Genomic DNA, 21,788 nt, shown 5'->3' with positions numbered 1-21,788 from the left:
CAGAGGATGGTCTCTAGATGGGAAACGGTATGAGAGACTTGTGCGAAGAAAGGTCAAAAGGAAAAGCAGGCCACCAGCAACAGCTCAGGAATGGAGGGAAAGAGAGGGAAGGAGGGGGAGACTAGCACTGGGGGAGGAGGTGGGGGATAAAAAAGGAGAGAAGGAAAGGAGTATGAAACATCTGCGGGGCACGAGTCAACGATTACGGAGAAGAAACGTAAAGGGAATTGGGGTACTGAATTGGGAAGGAGGGACCTGGTTCTTTGGAGAGTCCTGCGATTACACAGCGCTCGGGGGGTGTGGTCCTGAGTTTAAGGCGATGGGAGTGCGAGAGGGTTGCGGTGGGGGCGCCGCCCAATTTCTCCCCAAAGTGGAAGCCTGGGAAAACCGAGGGGCAGGCTAGCAGGTTAGCAGGGAGGAGGCGGAGCGAGGGCGCCGAGGGGCGGGACGAGGGAGGGCGGGACGAGGGAGGGCGGGACGAGGGAGGGCGGGGCGGGGGGAGGAGGAGGAGGCGGTGGCGGCGCAGACTGAGGGCGGCGCTAGGACCTGCCGGCTCCCCGCCGGCTCCCGGGAGGTTGATAAAGCGGCGGCGGCGTTTGACGTCAGTGGGGAGTTAATTTTAAATCGGTACAAGATGGCGGAGGGGGACGAGGTAACGCGAAGCCAAGAACCGCACCAAGGGCTGCGGCGCCGGCGGCGGACCAGCGACTCAAACACCGGGGTTAACCACGTCTCGTCCACGACCCTCCTAGGTACGGGCCGGCAGGGTGGAGGCCGCAAGGCCCGCGCAGGGAGAGGGCGCCGGCCGCTCGGGCTCGCGGGCACCGGCCGCAGGCGGCGGGGTCGTCGTCCGCGGCCGGCTCCGCTCTCCTTCCGCCGCCGCGTCTGGCCGCCAGGCCTAGCCCCCGCCGCGCCCCGAGCTCCCGCGGCGCGCGGCCTGAAAAGGGCGGCCCTGGGGCCGCGGCTCCCGCAGCTGTCCGGTGAACGGGCGGCGCGCGCGTCTGCGTCCGACCCGGCCCCCCTGCCCGCCAGCCGCCGCGTGGCTTGTCGCGGTGTCCGCCCCGACCTGAGGGGGCGGCCTTGAGCAGGGGCTGCAGACCCGGGGCGAGGGGAGGTCGGCGGCGGCGCGGCTCTGTCCTCGCGCGCTCCGGACCCGCCGGGCGACCTGTCACCCGCCGGCACTCGCTGCCCTGTGTCTGCCGCGCGGAGAGGGAGGAAGGGTTAACGAGGTCGTGATGGGCCCGGCGGTGGAGGAGGACGCGCAGCGCGCGGGAGGAGCAGACACCTCGCTGCCAGGTCGGGAGGCTCTCCAGACACCCTTCCAGGAGGGAACCGCAGTCCGCAGGCCAGGGCTGTGTCCCGGGGCTTGGGTTCCGGGGCCCCGCAGTTCCCGAACCCATTCCTGCGGGTAGTGCGTGGCTAGGATGCAAGTTCCGATTTAATTGTCAAAACTGGGCTTTTGAGCTGTTTACTTAGTACTGAGACCATAGTGAGGCCCAATCGGGCTGAAAGTGTCGGTGGTGTGAAGTCACCTGATCCTTGGCTCCCCGGTTTTGCTGAATGTGAGCGCCTACTGTACGGGTAAAGGAGCTCCCCTGCCCCTTGGAAGACGCACTCGCTTTAGCAGCAGAGTGTTGTGTGTCTCTCTTACTCCTAACACCCTATTTTTAGGAGTTTAGCATTTGATCTTTCACTGTGGTGTGAATTGAACGCCTGAAATCTTGATGGAGAATTTTGATGGTACTTAAAGGCATAAGTTTTTCTAAGGCTTAAAATTAGTAAAAGCTTGAGCTTAGGTAAGTGTGGCCATGACATAGATAAGAGTTTATTAAGTATATTAAGTATGAACTGTGTTTTTCAAATTTCTCTCCACAGTCAGATAAAGGTTTTGTGAGGTAAAATGTAAACCATTTTGATGAAAAACTCCCTTTAATAGAAAAGTTTATGTGAAATATATTTTCTCATTCACGTTAGCCCTTGGACGTGTTGAACGTATGTCAGCAGTAAGGACAAACTGGAAGTTTTGTTAAGGGACAGGGAACAGGAAATAAAGTTGATTTTATTATTGCTTGCCAACCAAAGCACTTGACAGAGCTGTTTACACAGAAAAAAATGCCACCAGAGAAGAGAGGTATGCCTTAAGTCTATTCTGGTTGGAATTCCCAAGTCGTTAGTTGTTCTGGAATGCCGATGGATTGATTAATTTAGCTTTTTTGGACCTGGGAATGTGTGTGCACGTGTTTGTTTACTTATACCGTTTTAGATGTAGTTTCAAAGCGTTTTATGTGCTTGCCTTATTAGGAGAAACATTGCTTTATGACTCAACAGCTATGAACATCGTTTTTAGGCTATGGCATATTGAGAAGAGATGCTATTCTTAAGACTTGATATATCGGGGTCATCATTTATTAAATGCTCTGTCTGCTACTCACAGGGTTTTGTCTTTTGTGTGCGTTTGTGTAGTCCTTCACTTGAAAGCCATTTCTATCAAATGACTGCCCAAAATAGTCCCTCTCCCAGCTAATTTTCTCTGAGTCACCCATTACTACATTAAAAACTAAGTAAGTTGGCTGAGATTTGTGCAAACAGGTACTCATCTGGTGATTTCGGCTGTAGAAACTCTGTCTCCCTCTGCTTTCTGGATAAAGTTGAAGAGTTGGGGTGAGTCGTGCTGCTCTTGTAGTTCAGTCTTGGGAAGATGCTTTGTGTCTCTTTAGTGTTTATTCTTTTTAGGATTGTAAGACCTTTATAAAAGACCTAGGAACTCTTCCGTTGACTTTGTAGGATGATAAGAATCTGTGGATGTGATTAAATATATTTAGTAAAGTGTTTTGAAATCCTTCAGATTTTTTATTTGGGGAAGAAGGAGCTGCATTATAGTAAAGAGGCACTTATTATAGGGCAAATAAACCAGGAGTTAAAATGAGATTCAGGCCTTAAGTGGAATGCACCTGTTTTCAGATTCATTTTTAGTTTGCCTCTCTGTTTTAACTTTAGGGTAGGGTTTTGAAATACTCACAAGTGAAAGTAAGTTTCTTGAAATTTTTAGACCGTTTGCAAAATTGTGCCTTTTCCATTTATCTGCTATTAAGCAGCTACTAAGAGTATACCTGGAGGACTGTCACCTAGTTTGATGCTGGAGTTCAAGACATATTTAAAATTGTGAGACCTATAGTAAGATGCATTTTAAAAATCTTATGCATTTTTATGTTGTTTATGCTTAATTGGAAGATCTTTTTGATACACAATTGTAAGTAAAGCTGTTTGGCAGTCTGTCAAAGGGCCAGAAATGTATGGGGTGGGAATGGAAGTTAGACTTTTTATAATAGTGACTTATAGCTTTACAGAAGTTTTTCTCTATAGAGTAGGTGCAGGGAAACAGCTTTAAAAAAAAATTTTTTTTTAAGTGTGATGGTATTCTGCTTGTCTAGCCATTTTAGGGTTGTATTGTTTACTCTTTTGGGCATTATTTAACTTTAGGAAGATAGATGTGAATACAGAATAACCAAACTTGATACTCCAATTCATTGCTAATATAAGTTTCTTGCTATCCTTTACTCTTCTTTATCACCCATAATACAGAAGACCTATTGAGGGCTTTCTCCATAGTTTTAAAAGTGGATATCCAGAAAAAAAGACCAACCTGAGGATACAGTGTCAGTAGGATAATACTTGATACTTTATAAAGCACTTTAAACATCGTGCTTTGATTTTATTCTTAAAACTTTCCTCTGGAGGAATTAAATTATTGCCACTGAAGGGAGTGATTGAGACTGGTCTGCAGTCACAGAAGTGACTCAGAGGTGCTCTTTCTGCTCCTCACCAGGCTTGGAGGAGGGTAGGGGCCTCTTCTCATTCAGATTGTCACATATCATAGTCCTGACCGGGTAAAATTTTGTTGAATGAAGTCTGAAATCATACTAATGAGAAGATGGGGCAGTTAAAAAGTAAAGGTAGGGCAAATCACTTAAGTGGAGTGGGAAATTTTAAAGTAGGAAGGGAAAAAGTGGATATTGTAGAAAGAAGAATTAATAAAGTAGACGTTGGGGTTAGTCTTCTGGCCAGTACAAGTAGAATCTAGGGGATTCCCTTGCTAAAGTACCAGTTTAGTAAAGTTATTTGTACAACTTGTATTTCTATGATTGGCATCAAAATAAATAGTAAATAATAACTTGGTGAAATGTGTAACTGATGAAGGATAATCTAGGCTTTCTAGCAGGTTTTACCTTTTTATTGTATAATACTGATTGTGGGGGCAGTGTTTCTTTAACCGTGTCGCTCAGTTGTGTCCGACTCTTTGCGACCCCATGGACTGTAGTTTACCAGGCTCCTCTGTCCTTGGGATTTTCCAGGCAAGAGTACTGGAGTGGGTTGCCGTTTCCTTCTCCAGGAGATCTTCCCAACCCAGGGATTGAACCCAGGTCTCCCGCACTATAGGCAGATGCTTTACCGTCTGAGCCACCAGGGAAGTCCAGTGGAAATAAAAAATGAGGAATCAAAAGCTGAGTGACTTCATTTAAACTCTGAGCTTGAAACCCCTCACGTGCAGTACTGATAATCATCCCGTAAGGGCTGTTGTGGAAAACAAATGAGGTGAAGGTACAAGTGTTTCATAAATTGTAAAGCTGTGTGTAAGATATAGTAATGTATAGGTAAGAATATGCCAGTTGGACTACTTGTTCTGTTATATTAATATATGTGTATATTTGCAGTCATAAAGTTTCTTTTAATTTTTTCCCCCTGTAATGTGGACAGTTTAGTGTGGTCAAGAGTGGTGGGTGAATTTTTAACTTTTATCTATAAAATGCTGATAATGTGTTCATGATATGGGTTATTAAACGTGTTTAAGTGCTTAACTCAGTATCAAACATTCTATTTGGTGGTTCTTACTACTATAATGTGCGGTTATTTAAGATCAGACTTTGAACTAAACATTTAATTTTTAAAACAGGTGATTTGAAAAGTCTTTGTTCAGTTTTTATCAGATAAAAATAAACATTCATATTTCTCAGCTACCTTTATTTTAATAAATTTGAATTTTAGAGAATCGTTTAATCATGTGGCAAATAATCTTCTGAAGTTGAGGATTCAATCTGAATCATGGGAGTTTTCAAGTAGAAAACATTGGCTTTTTAAATAGTAAAGATGCAAAATCTAATTTATGTCTGTATGCACAAGAATGCCTGAAACAGTGACTGACTTGAAGCCACACTAATCATGAATCCCATAAAAAGCTTTTTTCCTCCCTTTCTGTAGTCGTCATTCATAGAAGAGTCTTGGGTAGTGATAAGAATGTACTTATTTTAACTCAAGACTTAATTTTGAATTTTGAGTACTGTAAACTTCCATGGCCTTTAGAATGGATTAACATTTTTTCCTTCCTGAAGGAAATATCTACCCTAGCAAGCTGGTAGATCTTTTGTTTTGTTTTGTTTTGTTTACTAAGTAGATAATCTGTGGAGGCACTTTAGAAACTTTAAAGCCTCCTATAACGAAACTCTGTAAAGGGGTGAAATTGGCACCCCTTGAGCTGCTCTTTTCCTATTTGAATGACTAGGTTTATGAGCTGGATTAAAAGCTGGATTAAGTTCACTTTTATCAGAATGGTGGGAGGGGATTTGAATTTTCAATGATAAGTTGGAGAGAAATTTTGACAAAATTTGAACGAAATTCACCATTGTTGTTAGTTTTTTTTACGTCAATGGGTGATGCCGTCCAACTATCTCATCCTCTATCACCCCGTTCTCCTGCCCTCGATCTTTCCCAGCATAAGTCATTTCCAATGAGTTGGCTCTTCCCATCGGGTGGCCAAAGTATTGGAGTTTCAGCTTCAGCATCTGTCCTTCCAGTGAATATTCAGGACTGATTTCCTTTAGGATGGACTGGTTTGATCTCCTTGTAGTCCGAGGGACTCTCAAGAGCTTCTCCAGCACCACAGTTTGAAAGCATCAATTCCTCGGCACTCAGCCTTCTTTACGGCCCAACGCTCACATCCGTACTTCACTACTGGAAAACCCATAGCTTTGACTAGATGGACCTGTGTTGGCAAGGTGATGCTAGGTGCACTAAGTGATGCTAAGTGATCACTGACTGTCTAGGTTTGTCATAGCTTTTCTTCCAAGGAGCAAGTGCCTTTTAATTTCCTGGCTGCAGTCACCATCCGCAGTGATTTTGGAACCCAAGAAAATAAAATCTGTCACTGTTTCCACATCTTTTTAGTCTTCCTTTTGATTATGGAGTTATTTCTTACTGAGTAATGCTGGCCAAACATCTTTCTAGATAAATCTTGACTTACAGGGTAAGGTCTTAAAAGTAGATTTCAGGGTTCAAATGGCCTGCACAGTTTCAAAATTGAAGACCACATCAGCATATCCATTCAGAAAGGTTATACCCATTTATTGTCTCTATTTGTTCACAAGTGAGTGTTGTTAATTAAAAATAAATACCAAAACATGGGGAAAAATGGGGATCCCACTGTTTGTTTCATTTGCATTTCTTTGATTACAGTTGATATTGAAATTTTAACATGGTAATTGAATGTGAATTTTTTTAGTTGCATTTTTTTGTATACAAGAAATTCTTTTTCGTGTTTGCTTTTTGACTTTGTGGGTTGTTTTTGGGAAATAACTATATTTAAAAAAAACACTTAAAATGGTTCCATATGAGTTCTTTCCTTAAATTGGCATCTCTGATGGCATGTCTGAACTTACTAACTTAGTGCTAGTCTCTTGAATATTTAGGTATGCACACCTGGAGGTTTTTCCCTTCTTTTTTGTTTTGAATTCTTTGTGAGATATTGATTGATTGTTCCTCTCTTTTTAATACCAAAGTATGGGCATCTGCTTCCCTGATAGCTCAGTTGGTAAAGAATCAGCCTGCAATGCAGGAGACCTGGTTTGATTCCTGGGTTGGGAAGATCCTCTGGAGAAAGGATGGGTTACCCATTCCAGTACTCTTGGGCTTCCCTTGTGGCTCAGCTGGTAAAGAATCTGCCTGCAATATGGGAGACCTGGGTTCAATCTTTGGTTTGGGAAGATCCCCTGGAGAAGGAAAAGGCTACCCACTCCAGTATTCTGGCCTGGAGAATTCCCTGAACTATAGTCCATGGGGTTGCAAAGAGTTGGACACGACGGAGTGACTTTCACTCACATGGGCCTCTGCTTCAGTGCCTAGTAGGGTGGTAGAAGCTTTCAAACTTAGGAGCTGGATTCAGATCACTATTTTCAAACTTTGGCCTTCTCAACAACAACAACAACAACAACAAAAACCACTACTTTAGAAATTTAAGGTTCAAGATAATATTTTTCAAAGCTCCTGACATCTATTGAATGTACAGGGTTACTCCTCAGGGTAAAGGAGAGCCTGAAGGGGCTACGGCTAGTTTTTTTCTTTTGGGGGTAAAGAGGTGGAGTAGGACAGTCAGGTAGAGGGCCATCCTTGGACAGAGAACTAGCTTTTTTCTCCCCTTGATGTTATGTTACTATATTGACACCTACCTTATAAAAAGGCTTTCTGTTTCTTGTAGTGAATACCTATGTAGAAAAGTGTAGAACAGACCACGCTTTCTAAGCTTTCATGTAGTTGGGAGATCAGATAGACCTTATGCATATTTGTGAGTAAAGTTTATCATTGTTTCTAATTTCAGAAGTAGAAATTAGTGTGTTAATATTGTTAAGGAAGACTTGGGGGAAGTTGGGTTTATCAGTCCTTGAAATCCTTAGCAGAGTTGTAGGATATACCACTTGTTTGAAGATAGATAGGCATATGTTGGGAAGCTTTAGTTAAAGTACTTGTTCCTGCTTTCTAAGAATTTTTCTAAAAAGGATGCTTGAAATATTTAAAAGCAATTAGAAGCAACTGAAAGATCAAATTTGTTAGATCATGTTTAATAAAAAAGGATATGAGTTTTTCTGTAGCCAAGTACAGCAAAGAATTGATTTAAATAACTGAATAACTACTAGAAAAACTGTCTGAATAGCCCCCTCAGATGTACCTAAAAACTGTAAAGATGTGTGCTCCCTGCCTCTATTTTTGATTATGTATGTATTTCTCTGCCGTAAGAAATCTTGATACTTACTCTAAAATTGCCAAACTTAGAGAAAGAACAAAGGAGAGGATAGTGAGAACCTTTGACACTCTTACCCCGTTTGTTTTTTTCAAATTAATCACATTTTATCTAGCTGGAAAGATGGTTATTTGTCCCTTTTTGGCCCTATTTCCTTTTTACCCCTGCTTTTAGTAGGATTTTGCCTGCACTGAGCCATGGTTGGGATTTGAGTATATTCTTTGCTTTCCTTTCTTTAAACTGCTGCTGTAATAAGTCATCTGAGGTTGAGAGTTGAAGCAAAGTGGAACGTAGTGTCTTGTTTCCAGAGACTTGACAGATACCTGTCTGAGATTTGTCATGGAAAGCCTATTTAAGCTTGAATGTATTTTTTTAAATAACTTCTTTGCTAGCTTGTTACCCCAAATTTCAGTAGCTCTTCTGTGAGTTTAATATCTTTTGTCTTACTGTGGAGTTAGTTTGGAGGCCTTCAGAGTGAATGATTAAACCATTTGCCTAAATTAAGGCAGCATCCTCTGGTTCTGTTGGATTCCTGATTGCTGTATTAAAAAATCTTGGAGTCACTGTACCAACAGTACTTTTGGAAATGGAAATTTAGTGTGCTTTGTCGCTTTGTAAAGGCTTACAGAGAAGAGAATGTCCCTTATAAAAAATATGGAATAATTTGGTATTATCTGTTGCCTACTCTAAAGAAGGATGTTGAAGCTAGCTAGCTCTTGCATGCATCACTTTCTATTTTTACTGTCACCTCTTGACTTTGAGTGTTTCACCTTATACTCAGGCTCCTTCGTTTGCCTTATATCTGATTTCCCTGTTTTTAGACTCTCATTATTATACTTCTTACTCACTCATCACTTTCAATTTATCTGTGCAGCACAGCTTTGATCCTATCACTCTGCTTCAGAATTTTCCATGGCTCTCCTCAGGCTAATGCTTATCATTTTTAAACTTTCTTTATTCTTTTTTTTTTTTTAATTTGTTTGGTGGCACTGGGTCTTAGTTGTGGCACATGGGATCTTCCATTTTTGTTACAGCATGCAGTATCTTTAGTTGCTGCATGTGAGACCTAGTTCTGACCAGGGATTGAATTCAGACCCTCTACGTTGGAGTGCATTTTAGCCACTGGACCACCAGAGAAGTCCTAGCTTAAATTAAGGTGAGCTTAATCTGATTCTCATGACTTAGAGAAATGCAGCCTTCTCCAGGGTATGTTCATTGATAACCCTGGTTTAAATATTCCCATATTATCTCTTTCTCATTATACTGTCACTTTATACTTGTTTGTGTCAGAACTTTGAGAGTAAGGACTTTTAGTAGCAAATTGTACTTCTCTAGTGTCTAGCAGTAGTGCCTTGCTCTCTGATGATTAGTCTGAAGTAGTTAGGTTGAGAGAATCTTCATGACACATCGCTGAGCATTGTTGGAATCAGTGAATATGAAACAGTAAGTTGCATATTTGTTTACATATACCTATATATGAATATCTTACCAAAGATGGGAAAGTATAATTTTATTGCATCTTATGTTTTTAAAGTCTTCAATTAAAACCTACCCTTCTAGAAGTTTTATGAAGAAAAAATTTTTTCCCTAATGGGGGACTGTATAAATGATTTGTTAACTATAAATGATTAAGTTTTGACAAGGAAATTTTTTGAAAAAATAAAGAGAAAGACTGCTGTATGCTAAGATTTGTTATAAAAATGAGAAATAAACTTTTTTGCTTTTAAACAAACTATTTTTGGTAACTTTTTTTTTTTAACTTTATAAAGATCTTGAGCACATAAGAATTCACTTCTGAGTTTGTTTAACAAACATGCTCATTTGGCATAGTTGGAGAATGATGGATCTGACAGTTACAACAACTGGGTGTACATTGTGATCTGACCACTTCAAAATGTTAGGTTTTGTTTACATTAAGCAAACCTCAGTGTTCTCCTTCATACAGATAAGAAAACTCTTAGCTGCTTTTGAGGATTATATAGTTATTAGCATAGAGTAGGCATTCTAAGTGTTTTTCTCTCTTCTAAAGTAAAAGGTACCACATCTAAAATTATTTCATACAGTAAGTTATTTCAAGGAATGAGAAAATTCTTAATATCTCTTTTCCCAGATACCCAGTTCTTTCACTTCTCTGTTCAAATGTCTCATTAGAGGAGCCTTGCCTGACTGTTCTTTTATAAAATGGCAACCCCTGTTTTCATTTCCCTTAACTGGTTTTATTTTTCTCTATTGCACTGGCTTCCCTGGTGGCTCAGATGGTAAAGAATCTGCCTGCAATGTGGGAGACCTGGGTTCTATCCCTGCGTCAGGAAGGATCCCCTGAAGAAGGGAATGGCAACCCACTCCAATACTCTTGCCTGGAGGATTCCATGGACAGAGGAGGCTGGTGGGCTATAGTCCTTGGGGTCTCAAAGAGTTAGACACGACTGAGTGATTAACATTTTTCACCTCACACATTTGGATCTTATGCACTAATTTTAATTCTCTTTCATAGTTTATTTATCAGTAAATATTTAGGTTCCAGATTTTTTTTTGCAGTTAGAGACAGTCCTCCATTGAAAAGGAACCATGTCTCTTCTGTGCATTTGGATAAGAATTCCTCTGGCATGTAAATAACTTATCTAAATTGAAAAAGCTTCAATACTGTTTACTCAAATTCTCTAAAATAGTGTACCACACAACAAAAGTGTGTCTTCCCATTCTTTTTTTTTTTTTAAAGGTACAAAAGATGCAGGCCCCTTGGGGTGACTTGGGTGAGATTTTCTGTAAGACTTTCCTTTAGGAAAGTCCTTTCCTCCTGAGGACTTTTAAGTTGCAGAACCTAAATAGAATTTTTCTGAATTTCTTTCTGTCTTGTGGCTTAGAGCCTCCCAAGCCATTATTTATTCTAGCGTTTCTTAACTAGTCAACAAAATTCACTTCATAAACTGCCTTTTTAAAAATAATCTAATTTAATTTCAGTTGAAAATTTGCTAATCTTAAGGTATTTGCACGTATATTTAAATGTATGTTTTAAGAGCTGGTTATTATTTGATATAAACTCCGAGAGAAATATTTTGTGATCTATTTTACATCTTTCTTCTTCTATTTAGATAAATGCATAAAAGGCATTTAATAGATTCAGATTTTATTGTTTGCTCAGTGTGGGGAATAATTTAAATCCTCCATATTGAGGAAAATCAGCTTTGTTTTATATAAATTTAAAAGCCAACCAAAGTCAAATCATGTTTGATAACATGAACAGTTTTAAATTAGAAGTGAGTATATAATGAACAGTTTTAAATCAGAAGCCAATACTTTGGCCACCTGATGTGAAGAGCTGACTCATTGGAAAAGACCCTGATTCTGGGAAAGACTGAAGGCAGGAGGAGAAGGGGATGCAGTGGCTGGATGGTATCGCCGACTCGATGGACGTGAGTTTGAGCGAGCTCTGGGAGTTGGCGATGGACAGGGAAGCCCGGTGTGCTGCAGTCCATGGGGCTGCAGAGTCAGACATGACTGAACAACATTTTTGTCTCCCAGAGAAATAACTTTTAGTTACTTTGTCTTTTATTAACAATGTTTGGGCATACTAAATTTATCTTTTTTAAATCCTATTTTTAAAACAGCAGTGGCAATAAGAAAATATCCTTCATTCTTGAAAATATTTTTAGCATAGTCTTGTTGTTTAGTTGCTAAGTTGTGTCCAACTCTTTTGCGACCCCATGGACAGGCTCCTCTGCCCATGGCATTTCCCAGGCAAGAATACTGAAGTGGGTTGTTCAGTATTCTTTAAATGGAAACAGCAAAGATTCTATGTCATAACTGCCGGTTACTGTGGAAACAGTAGATTACAAGTGGGAAATAATGTTTGAGTCTTATAGGAAAACATTTTTTTGTTTATCTCATGATTTGAGAGTAATGAAGAAAGGAAATATGAACTACTGTATATGCTCTTTAAAAGTATTTTTAAAGCTTGGTGATTTAGGATGGTCTCGTTGGTCAGATGGGCAAAGCTGATGGGGGAAAGTATCTGATGTATGACATTACTGGAAGGTCTCTTGGAGTCTTTAAAGTTTTTATTTTTACCATTTGCATCATAGTTCCAGTTTTATGAGAAATTTAACTGTAAGTTATTAATAACAGTATTTTATAGGAGCAAATTGTTAAACTCTTTTTTGTGGTACCTGTTTGGCTAATAGCTACTTCTCTTCTTAAAAAAGTTTGTTTTGAAGTCCAAGTTTATGTCTTTGTCAGTATGCTTATTCTGGGCTGCATCTGTTTGGGCAGGGAAAGGGAAGCCTGCTAATTAAAAGCTCACCGGGTGATTGATGATGGCTCCAGACCAATACTTTACAACCCTAGCTGTATATCATATTAACAAATTAGAAAAATTTTTATATTTTGGAAGTAGGAGTGTCTATGTACACTGATTCTTTCCACTTTATACAGCATCCAGAGTAGCTCAACTAGAGTGGTTAGCAGTCTCCCAGGAAAATGGAGGATTATAGCATAGCTTGAAACCTGTTTTCCTTTACTGAAAACTTTAGCACCACTGGAAACTACATGAAATAAAATAAAATGAATGATCTTTACTTTCTAAATACCTGTACAATACCATGATCATCAGTACTCTGTTCAGAGGACCATCAGTGTTGGCATCACAACATTATCATGTTGGGAGTTAGAAATGCAGTTTCAGCCTCTTGCCCAGATTGCCTGAATCAGAATGTTCATTTTGAGGAGAGCCAGGTGATTCATATGCATTTAAAAAGTTTGAGAAACACTAATGTAGAGGAAATAACACTAAATAAAACTACAGTCAGGTCTCCCTCCACACGGTGGTCCAATCATGTGTTTTCCTTGTCTTAAAAATGAGTGAGTTTGGCTGCATAATCTCTAAAGCCCCTGTGAGTGATATATTAGATTTAATTTTAAATATGGAGGCTAATTTTTAAGCATCTGTACTAGAACTTGAATGCCTTAAAATTTATTGACATTCTGGGGAGTGTGTTCATATATTCCCTTTATGCGTAAACACCTTGTAAGGAGTTTAAAAATGTCCCCCTCTCCAATTTAGAAAGCTGTTTCTTGAGTTCTTTTAAAAAAATATTTATTGTTTAACCATGATATCTTGGTGTGATGAGGACTCATAGGAATTGATTCACAAAGGAGTGAATTTGTCACTATTGGAGATACTCAGAATTACCTTTTTTGTTTTAATCTTTCATGGCACCATCCTGCCCCTCCCAGTCACTAAAATGCTGTGGAAGTAGCAGAAAGATTGAGAAGTACAGTTTGAGAGACCTTTTCTCACTTCTAATAGCTCTGGTCTATATTTCTATCTTTTGTACTTAGATCTACTTCATTTCCTAATAAAGCCTTTATTAGCCTCACCACATAAAAAACTTACTATTATGGGAAATTTCAGATATGTACAGAAGAGAACAACGTTAGAAACCTGTGTATGTACATCTCCAAGATTAAATGATTATCAATATAATGGCCACTTTCTTTTATCTATTTTCCATACCCAGCCTCCCTACCAGATTACTTTGAAGCAAATAACAGATTATATGAATGTTCTGTGTCTTTAAAAGAGTAAAGGTTTTTAAAGAAATAGCCTTGGTACTATTACTGTGCTAGAAAAATAATTCTTTAATACCAAATATCCAGAGTTCGTATCTCCCTGATTGCTTCAGGTTTGTTGTAGTTGCTTTGCTTGAACAAGGCCCTGCATTTGGTTGATAGGGCTCTTGAGTCTCCTTCTCTTTTTCCCCCTTTCTTTTTTCAATTTTTTGTCCAGGTTTGCTTGCAGTGAAATTTCCTATATTCTCGTTTCCTGACTCCATCTCTGTGGTGGTAGTGAATGTGTCTCTTTTCTTTCCCATAGTTAGATGTAGAGGCTTGATAAGTTTGATGTTTTTAAAAATTTTCCTCAAACACAGTGTCTTTGGTGGTATCTTTTGGTTTCTGATACATCACAGTTCAGTTCTGTCACTTTGTATCCAACTCTTTGCAACCTCAAGGACTGCAGCCAGGCTTCCTTGTCCCTCACCAATTCCTGGAGTTGACTCAAACTCATGTTCATTGAGTCAGTGATGCCATCCAACCATCTCATCCTCTGTCGTCCCCTTCTCCTCCCACCTTCAGTCTTTCCCAGCATCAGGGTCTTTTCCAGTGAGTCAGTTCTTCACATCAAGTGGCCAAAGTATTGAAGCTTCAGCTTCAGCATCAGTCCTTCCAATGAATATTTAGGACTGATTTTCTTTAGGATTGATTGGTTGGATCTCCTTGCAGTCCAGGGGACTCTCAAGAGTCTTCTCCAACACCACAGTTCAAAAGCATCAGTTCTTCAGTGCTCAGCTTTCTTTGCAGTCCAGCTCTCACATCCATACATGACTACTGAAAAAACTATAACTTTGACTAGATGGAACTTTGTTGGCAAAGTGATGTCTCCTCTTTTTAATATGCAGTCTAGGCTGGTCATCATAGCTTTTCTTCCAAGGAGCAAACGTCTTTTAATTTCATGGCTGCAGTCACCATCTGCAGTGATTTTGGAGCTCCCCAAAAATAAAGTCTGTCACTGTTTCCATTGTTTCCCCATCTGTTTACCATGAAGTGATGGGACTGGATGCCATGATCTTCGTTTTCTGAATGTTGAATATTAAGCCAACTTTTTCACTCTCCTCTTTCACTTTCATCAAGAGACTCTTTAGTTCTTCTCTGCTTTCTGCCATAAGGGTGATGTCATCTGCATATCCTGGCAATCTTGATTCCAGCTTGTGCTTCATCTAACCCGGCATTTCGCATGATATCCATGAAACTTTTGATAGTCTCTTTGTGATGTTGCTGCTGCTGCTAAGGTGCTTCAGTCGTGTTGACTCTGTGCGACCCCATAGACGGCAGCCCACCAGGCTCCACAGTCCCTGGGTTTCTCCAGGCAAGAACACTGGAGTGGGTTGCCATTTCCTTCTCCAATGCATGAAAGAGAAAAGTCAAAGCGAAGCAGCTCAGTCGTGTCTGACTCTTCGTGACCCCATGGACTGCAGCCTACCCGGCTCCTCCGCCCATGGGATTTTCCAGGCAAGAGTACTGGAGTGGGGTGCCGTTGCCTTCTCCGCTTTGTGATGTTAAGGGTGGGTTAATCTATCCATTGTAATCTGTCCCCTTTGCTTTTCACTCAGTTGTCTTAGTAGTCTTCGTGCATTGCTGCCTTTTGAAGTCCTCATTTCTAGGGAATGAAGACTACCTGGATTTTCTTTAAGACCTTCCTACTAAATTGTTTCCTGGATAAGTAGTCTTAAGTCAGATCATTAGTTCCTATAAGTGTGTTTTATTTCCAATTGAGTTTTGTTTTAGGGAATCTTTCTATATCATGCTTGATCTTGAAAATGAAAAGAAAATTGGACAAAAATTTTTCAGGCATAATGATTAAGAATATAAACTAGACACGTAACATATAAATAAATGAATGTATTATTACTTAGTAATGATCATATGGCTTCCCTGATGGCTCAGTGGTAAAGAATCCACCTGCCAGTACTGGAGACTTAGGTCCCATTCCTGGGTTGGGAAGATCCCCTGGAGAAGGAAATGACAACCCAAGTCCAGTACTCTTGCCTGGAAAATCCCATGGACAGAGGAGCCTAGTGGGCTGCAGTCCATGGAGTCGCAAAAGAGTCAGACAGGACTTAGCAACTAAACAATGATTATATATTTACTGCTAATGCAACCTTTTAAGGAATATTTTTTCTTAAACTAGGTTGGCTGAATTATTAGATGGACCAGGGGTCGAACCCGTGCCTTCTGCAGTGGAAGCAAGGAGTCCTAACCACCAAACTGCCAGGGAATTCCCTATAACCAACCTCTTCTTAAGAGCAAGATAAAGTGCAAGTCAGGAGTCCTTCATTCTTTGGTAGAATTTGCTTTAGCAAGTTAAGTCTGCATTATTCCAAAGATCTTATAATTATTTCCAAAATTAATATTAAGATAGTTTCATATTTTTCTTGGCGATTCTTTAAAACTTTGAATAGCAAATGTCTCCAGTGATTACTTGCTTTTTCCGCTTTGAAAGTGCTTTCTAGCTGAACTATTTTGAGTGAGATTCTAACAATTAGGTCAAATTTGCCTTGAAACTATGCATTGTTGTATCTTTCTTGGCTTTAGTTATGCATTCACTTCCTGAAAATTTTTGGTTGTTGATGTTAGTGATTCAGTTAGTTAATTCTTTCCTAAATTTCAGCTAACATTATGGGAAAATTCTTCAGTCCATCTGTAGTGGCACTTAACATTTCCATTGAATTTTCAGTGCCAGTTTTCTTCCTAAACCTCTCAAACCGTCTTTTAAGCTAAAAACTTTTTCCTTTGATAGCTCACTTATTTGGTTCAGAGTTTTGTGGATTTGCTGATACATAATACGCTATCAAGTTTTCCCACATCGATAACCAGCCTGTCCATTTTAACAGAAAGACTGGTGACTGTACTGACCTACAGATCTCTGCGGCTTTCAGTTATATTTTCTTGTCTTTCACAACTGTATTTTGTTGAACATGATAGTTTGAACCTGGAAGATAACTCGTACTCTTTCATATATCACTTCTGTAGATTTAAATGCCATCCTTTATTTCTAGAGTGACAATTTTTTTACTTAAGATTTTTTTTTTGGTGATTTATATATATATATTTTTTGAGATCATAGTTAAAGCAAAAAAGTACCAGAGTTTGAAGAAAATATGCAAAAAGTAGAGAGCAAAGTATGTATTTGTGTTGAGCACCGAATCCAGATTTTTTTGCTGGATTATTAACCTTAGCTCATTAGCCAATGATCCTTAATTTTGAGTTGTTCACAGTGTTTATAGTTATAAATTTGAATTTTGACCCTGATTGTGGTAATATTAATTGTAATAAAGGTCATGGAAGCGGAGGAGGGTTATTGAAAATCCATTTCTTTCTGAGGCTTTGTTTATATGTCTGTAAGAGAGGCAGCAATGGGACTTTAACCAGTTCTGTTGTCTGTTTATAGCCAGTTCCAGCTTTTTAACCCCATTCAGCTGAGAGAACCACAGTTATTCTAATGGGAAAAACACGGTTTGCTTTATAATGTTAAATTGAAACAAAACATTCTTGACTGAGCATTCTGTAAGAAGTAAATCATTGATATATTATGCAAGCAACTGTATATCAACTAAATCTTTTCAATTAGTTTTCAGCGTTAAATTATGTGTTGTATACAAGGTACCCCTCTGTGCTCTAAAATATGCAAGCGGCACATGACTTTTTTTGAATTTAAAAAACTATCTGCAAAATATACTGTTTAAGCATTTAATAATTTGCTACTGTTGAATTAAGGGGCTTCCCTGGTAGCTCAATGGTAAAGAATCCACCTGCCAAGCAGGAGACGTGGGTTCAATCCCTGGGTCTTGAAGATCCCCTGGAGAGGAAATGACAACCCAATCTGTATTCTTGCCTGGGAAACCTCATGGACAGAGGAGCCTGGTGGGCTACAGTTATGGGGTCGCAAAAGTCAGACACGACTTAGCGACTAAACATAGAATTAAAGTAACTTCTGGGTTACAGTTTATGACTGTGTGTTTTCTTAAAGCTGCCTAGATTATGAATAGACAGTTCATACAAGAGGAAACAAATATGCATAGAAAAATGATCAGCCTCAGTCAAGGACATGCGTATTAAAGCAAAATGGATACTGTGACTAAAGAAATGAGTTTAAAATTTTCATTTTAGATTATGTTTTAAAAACAATTTTGTCAGTATAGGTTTACATATGAATGGAAAATGATTGTTTGGAATTTGATTCAGTTATTGGAAAACTTATGTTGGGAACACCTTGTGTATGTAAATCTTATCCATTTGTAGATTTTATGAAATCTAAGTGATCATGTATTTTTGATAAGCATTTAATGTCTGAGTTGAAAGGTGCTATAAGTGTAAAATACACAGTGAATTTCAAAGACAGTATGAAAGAGAAATGTAAATACCTTAATTTTAAAACACTGATTTTGAGTCAAAATGAGAATATGTGTGTTGCATAAATTAAAATTATTTGCTGCTTTTTTACTTTTTAATGTGACTAAAGAAAACTAAAAATTACCTATGTGACTCATTTCTCGTGTGGACAGGCCTATCGTATATTGGTCATTTTTTGTCTCCATATAGTAGTTACTGAGACAGGGTTGTTATCTCCAAATATGAATATGCATTTGTCTGTTTTTCTCTTTAATCCATGTAGTTTAAGTCTCTTATTTAGGGTTATTATGTTTTTCTGATGGTGCTCCATTTTATATCTAGAAACACTTTTAGTCTCTACATCTACTTTGACATTCTTACAGCTGCATTGTTTTTCCTATGGTTATTTGTATATGTATCTTTTTTCCTACCTTTTACTCTCAACCTTTCTCTTGATTGGAGAAGGAAATGACAACCCACTCCAGAACTCTTGCCTGGAAAATTCCATGGATGGAGGAGCCTGGGAGGCTGCAGTCCATGGGGTCGCAAAGAGTTGGACACGACTGAGCGAGTTCACTTTCTCATGATAAAAGTGAAAGAGGAGAGTGAAAAAGTTGGCTTAAAACTCAACATTCAGAAAACGAAGATCATGGCATCCGGTCCCATCACTTCATGGGAAATAGATGGGGAAACAGTGGAAACAGTGTCAGACTTCATTTCTTTGGGCTCCAAAATCACTGCAGATGGTGACCGCAGCCATGAAATTAAAAGACGCTTACTGCTTGGAAGAAAAGTTATGATCAACCTAGGTAGCATATTTAAAAGCAGAGACATTACTTTGCCAACTAAGGTCCGTCTAGTCAAGGCTATGGTTTTTCCAGTAGTCATGTAAGGATGTGAGAGTTGGACTGTGAAGAAGGCTGAGCGCCGAAGAATTGATGCTTTTGAACTGTGATGTTGGAGAAGTCTCTTGAGAGTCCCTTGGACAGCCAGGAGATCCAACCAGTCCATTCTGAAGGAGATCAACCCTGGGATTTCTTTGGAAGGAATGATGCTAAAGCTGAAACTCCAGTACTTTGGCCACTTCATGCGAAGAGTTGACTCATTGGAAAAGACTGATGCTGGGAGGGATTGGGGGCAGGAGGAGAAGGGGACGACCCAGGATGAGATGGCTGGATGGCATCATGGACTCGATGGACGTGAGTTTGAATGAACTTCAGGAGATGGTGATGGACAGGGAGGCCTGGTGTGCTGCGATTCTTGGGGTCTCAAAGAGACACGACTGAGCGACTGAACTGAACTGAACTGATCACTGCTTTTATATTAAAAGAGCTGCTTCTTTAACAGTATACAGTTTTGCTTTTATTACCCAGTGTGACCATCTCTTGTGTTTTCATTGGAATGTTTAGTATATTAACTTTAACTGGATGTAAGTTTGTTTGCTGTTTGTTTTCCATTTGATCCTTTTTTCATTTGTTCTTGTTTTTTCTTTGGGTTAATTGGATATTTTTTAGTGTTTCATTTTGGTTCCTTATTGTCTTTTTTAGCTTATACTTTCCTTTTTTAGTCATTGTGCTAGAGCCAATAGTATGCATCTGTAATGTATCAAAGTCCATTTGGAATCAGTGTTTTTATCGCTTTCCACTTCAGAATCTTAATAACCTTAGAATGTAATTTAATTTATTTGTCCCCATGTATTTGTCATAATTTTTAAAAATCTTCTACATACTTTATAAACCCCACATTGCAGTCTATATTTTTGTTCTAACTGATCAATTATCTTTTAAGGACATTACTTGTGGAGAAACAACCAGTTTTTAATTTTTGTATCCATTTATTTGCTACTATGGATACTATAGGAAGGAGTGAGGAGGCTTTCCATCTGGTATAATTTCTTTTCAGCTTGAAGAACGAAGAACATCATTTAGCATCTCATGTGATGCATATCTCCTGGTGACAAATTTGTGTAGCTTTTTTGCTCATTGTCTGTATATTGGTTTCATTTTTTGACAATAGTTTCTGAATATAGAAGTCTCAATTGGCATTTTTTTTAAATTTAAACACTCTAAAGATATTATTTTGTTGTCTTCTGGCTTCCATTGCTTCTGATGAAAAGTAGTCATTTGAATTATTCCCTTTACCATCTGGTAGCTTAGATGCTAAAGAATCCTGTGGAAGACCTGGGTTCCATTCCTGGGTTGGAAAGATTCCCTGGAGAAAAGAATGGCTGCCCACTCCAGTATTCTGGCCTGGAGATTTCCATGGGTTGTATAGGTCATGGGGTCTCGAAGAGTCGGACACCGCTCAGTGACTTTCACTTTCTTCACCACATCACTTCTTTAAAAATTTTCCCTTTAATTTATCTTTGGTTTTTAGCCCTCTGACTGATGTGGTTTTCTTTTTGTGTTTACCCTATTTGAGGTTTGCTTGTTGGATATATAAGTCTCTGACACCAAGTTTAGTAACATTTGACTCAGTTCAGTTCAGTCACTCAATCATGTATGACTGTCTGCGACCCCATGGACTGCAGCATGCCAGTCTTCCCTGTCATCGCCAACTCCCGGCGCTTGCTCAAGCTCATGTCCATCCAGTCAGTGATGCCATCCAACCATCTCACCCTTTGTCGTCCCCTTCTCCTCCTGCCTTCAGTGTTTCCTAGCATCAGGATCTTTTCTAAGGAGTCAGTTCTTTCTCATCAGGTGGCCAGAGTCTGTCCAGTGAATATTTCATTTTAATTTTTGTACTTTTCAGCTCTAGAATATTCGTTTTCTATTCATCTATTTATTGGCTGAAACTCCCTAACTATTCACGTATTAAGAGCTTACTGAACATATTTGTAATGTCTTTAAAGCTTTTGTTGAACATCTGGGCCACTGCAGGATTGTTTTCTGCAACTGCTTTTTTTTTTTTCCTTCTTTACTGTGGGCCACATTTTCTTCTCTGCATTTCTAATGATTTCTGATCATGTTTTTTAATTGTATGTTGTGCATTCTGGAGATTCTGGATTCTGTTGTCTAATTTGTGTTGGTGGCTCAGATGGTAAAGCGTCTGTCTACAATGCGGGAGACCTGGGTTCGATCCCTGGGTCGGGAAGATTCCCTGGAGAAGGAAATGGCAACCCACTCCAGTACTCTTGCCTGGAAAATCCCATGGATGGCGGAGCTTGGTGCAGGCCACTGTCCATGGGGTCACAAAGAGCCAGGCACGGCTGAGCGACTTCACTCACTTCAAAGTTCAGTTACTAATTGCTCTTGACCTTTTATATGCTTGACTTTGTATCTTTTTAGTATGACTCTGTAGAAAGCTTAGAGGAAATCCTCCTAACTTGGGGATACTAAATCTCCAAAGTGTCTCCTCTCTTTTCAGGTCTTGGTGTTAGGCTTTGTTTGGGTGGATCTTCAGTAGTCCTTAAAATAGATAAGCGTGGGCTTTGAATCTAAGATACGGCCTTCCTGGTGTTTTAGCTTGCTGCCTGAGGTGTTCTGCCCACCACAGTGGTTGGGCCAAAATGTCCCAGTGTCCCAGTACAGTTTGACTTCTGGTATCTCTGTTCCTCTTACAACGCTGTGGCTGCTGCTTTTTGGTGAGCCTTGTGCAGCATGTTCCCCTGTGCCTGTGAAGCTTGTTGCCCTTGGCCTGGGACTTCCAGGCTCTGCCTCTGCGTTGGTGGTGTTTGGTCTCAGTCGTGTCGGGCTCTTTGCGGCCCCGTGGCCTGCAGGATGGTGGGCTTCTCTGCCCTTCGCCATCTCCTGTTTGCTCTGACTCATGTCCATTGAGT

The 21,788-nt window shown here is 39.8% G+C and overlaps 1 protein-coding gene across 6 annotated transcripts in view; it reads left to right on the top strand.

Moving 5' to 3' along the window:
- Positions 1 to 567: 567 nt before the first annotated feature.
- Positions 568 to 21,788, top strand: part of ATL2 (atlastin GTPase 2) — a 70,450-nt gene continuing 49,229 nt past the window's right edge. For 2 of the 6 annotated variants that reach the window (XM_040224656.1, XM_040224655.1), the window contains exon 1: positions 568 to 752. In XM_040224656.1, the coding sequence (XP_040080590.1) occupies positions 635 to 752 (118 nt within the window). In that variant the 5' untranslated portion in view covers positions 568 to 634. Of the gene's footprint in view, positions 753 to 1,093; positions 1,297 to 21,788 lie in introns of those variants that run through there. The other 4 variants (XM_040224661.1, XM_040224659.1, XM_040224658.1 and 1 more) reach the window with 3 other exon arrangements.

This window comes from Oryx dammah, unplaced genomic scaffold (genome assembly GCF_014754425.2).
Source record: "Oryx dammah isolate SB20612 unplaced genomic scaffold, SCBI_Odam_1.1 HiC_scaffold_25, whole genome shotgun sequence".
Classification (NCBI taxonomy): domain Eukaryota; kingdom Metazoa; phylum Chordata; class Mammalia; order Artiodactyla; family Bovidae; genus Oryx; species Oryx dammah.
Note: the sequence above shows the minus strand (reverse complement) of the source record. Positions and strands in the feature narration are given on the sequence as shown.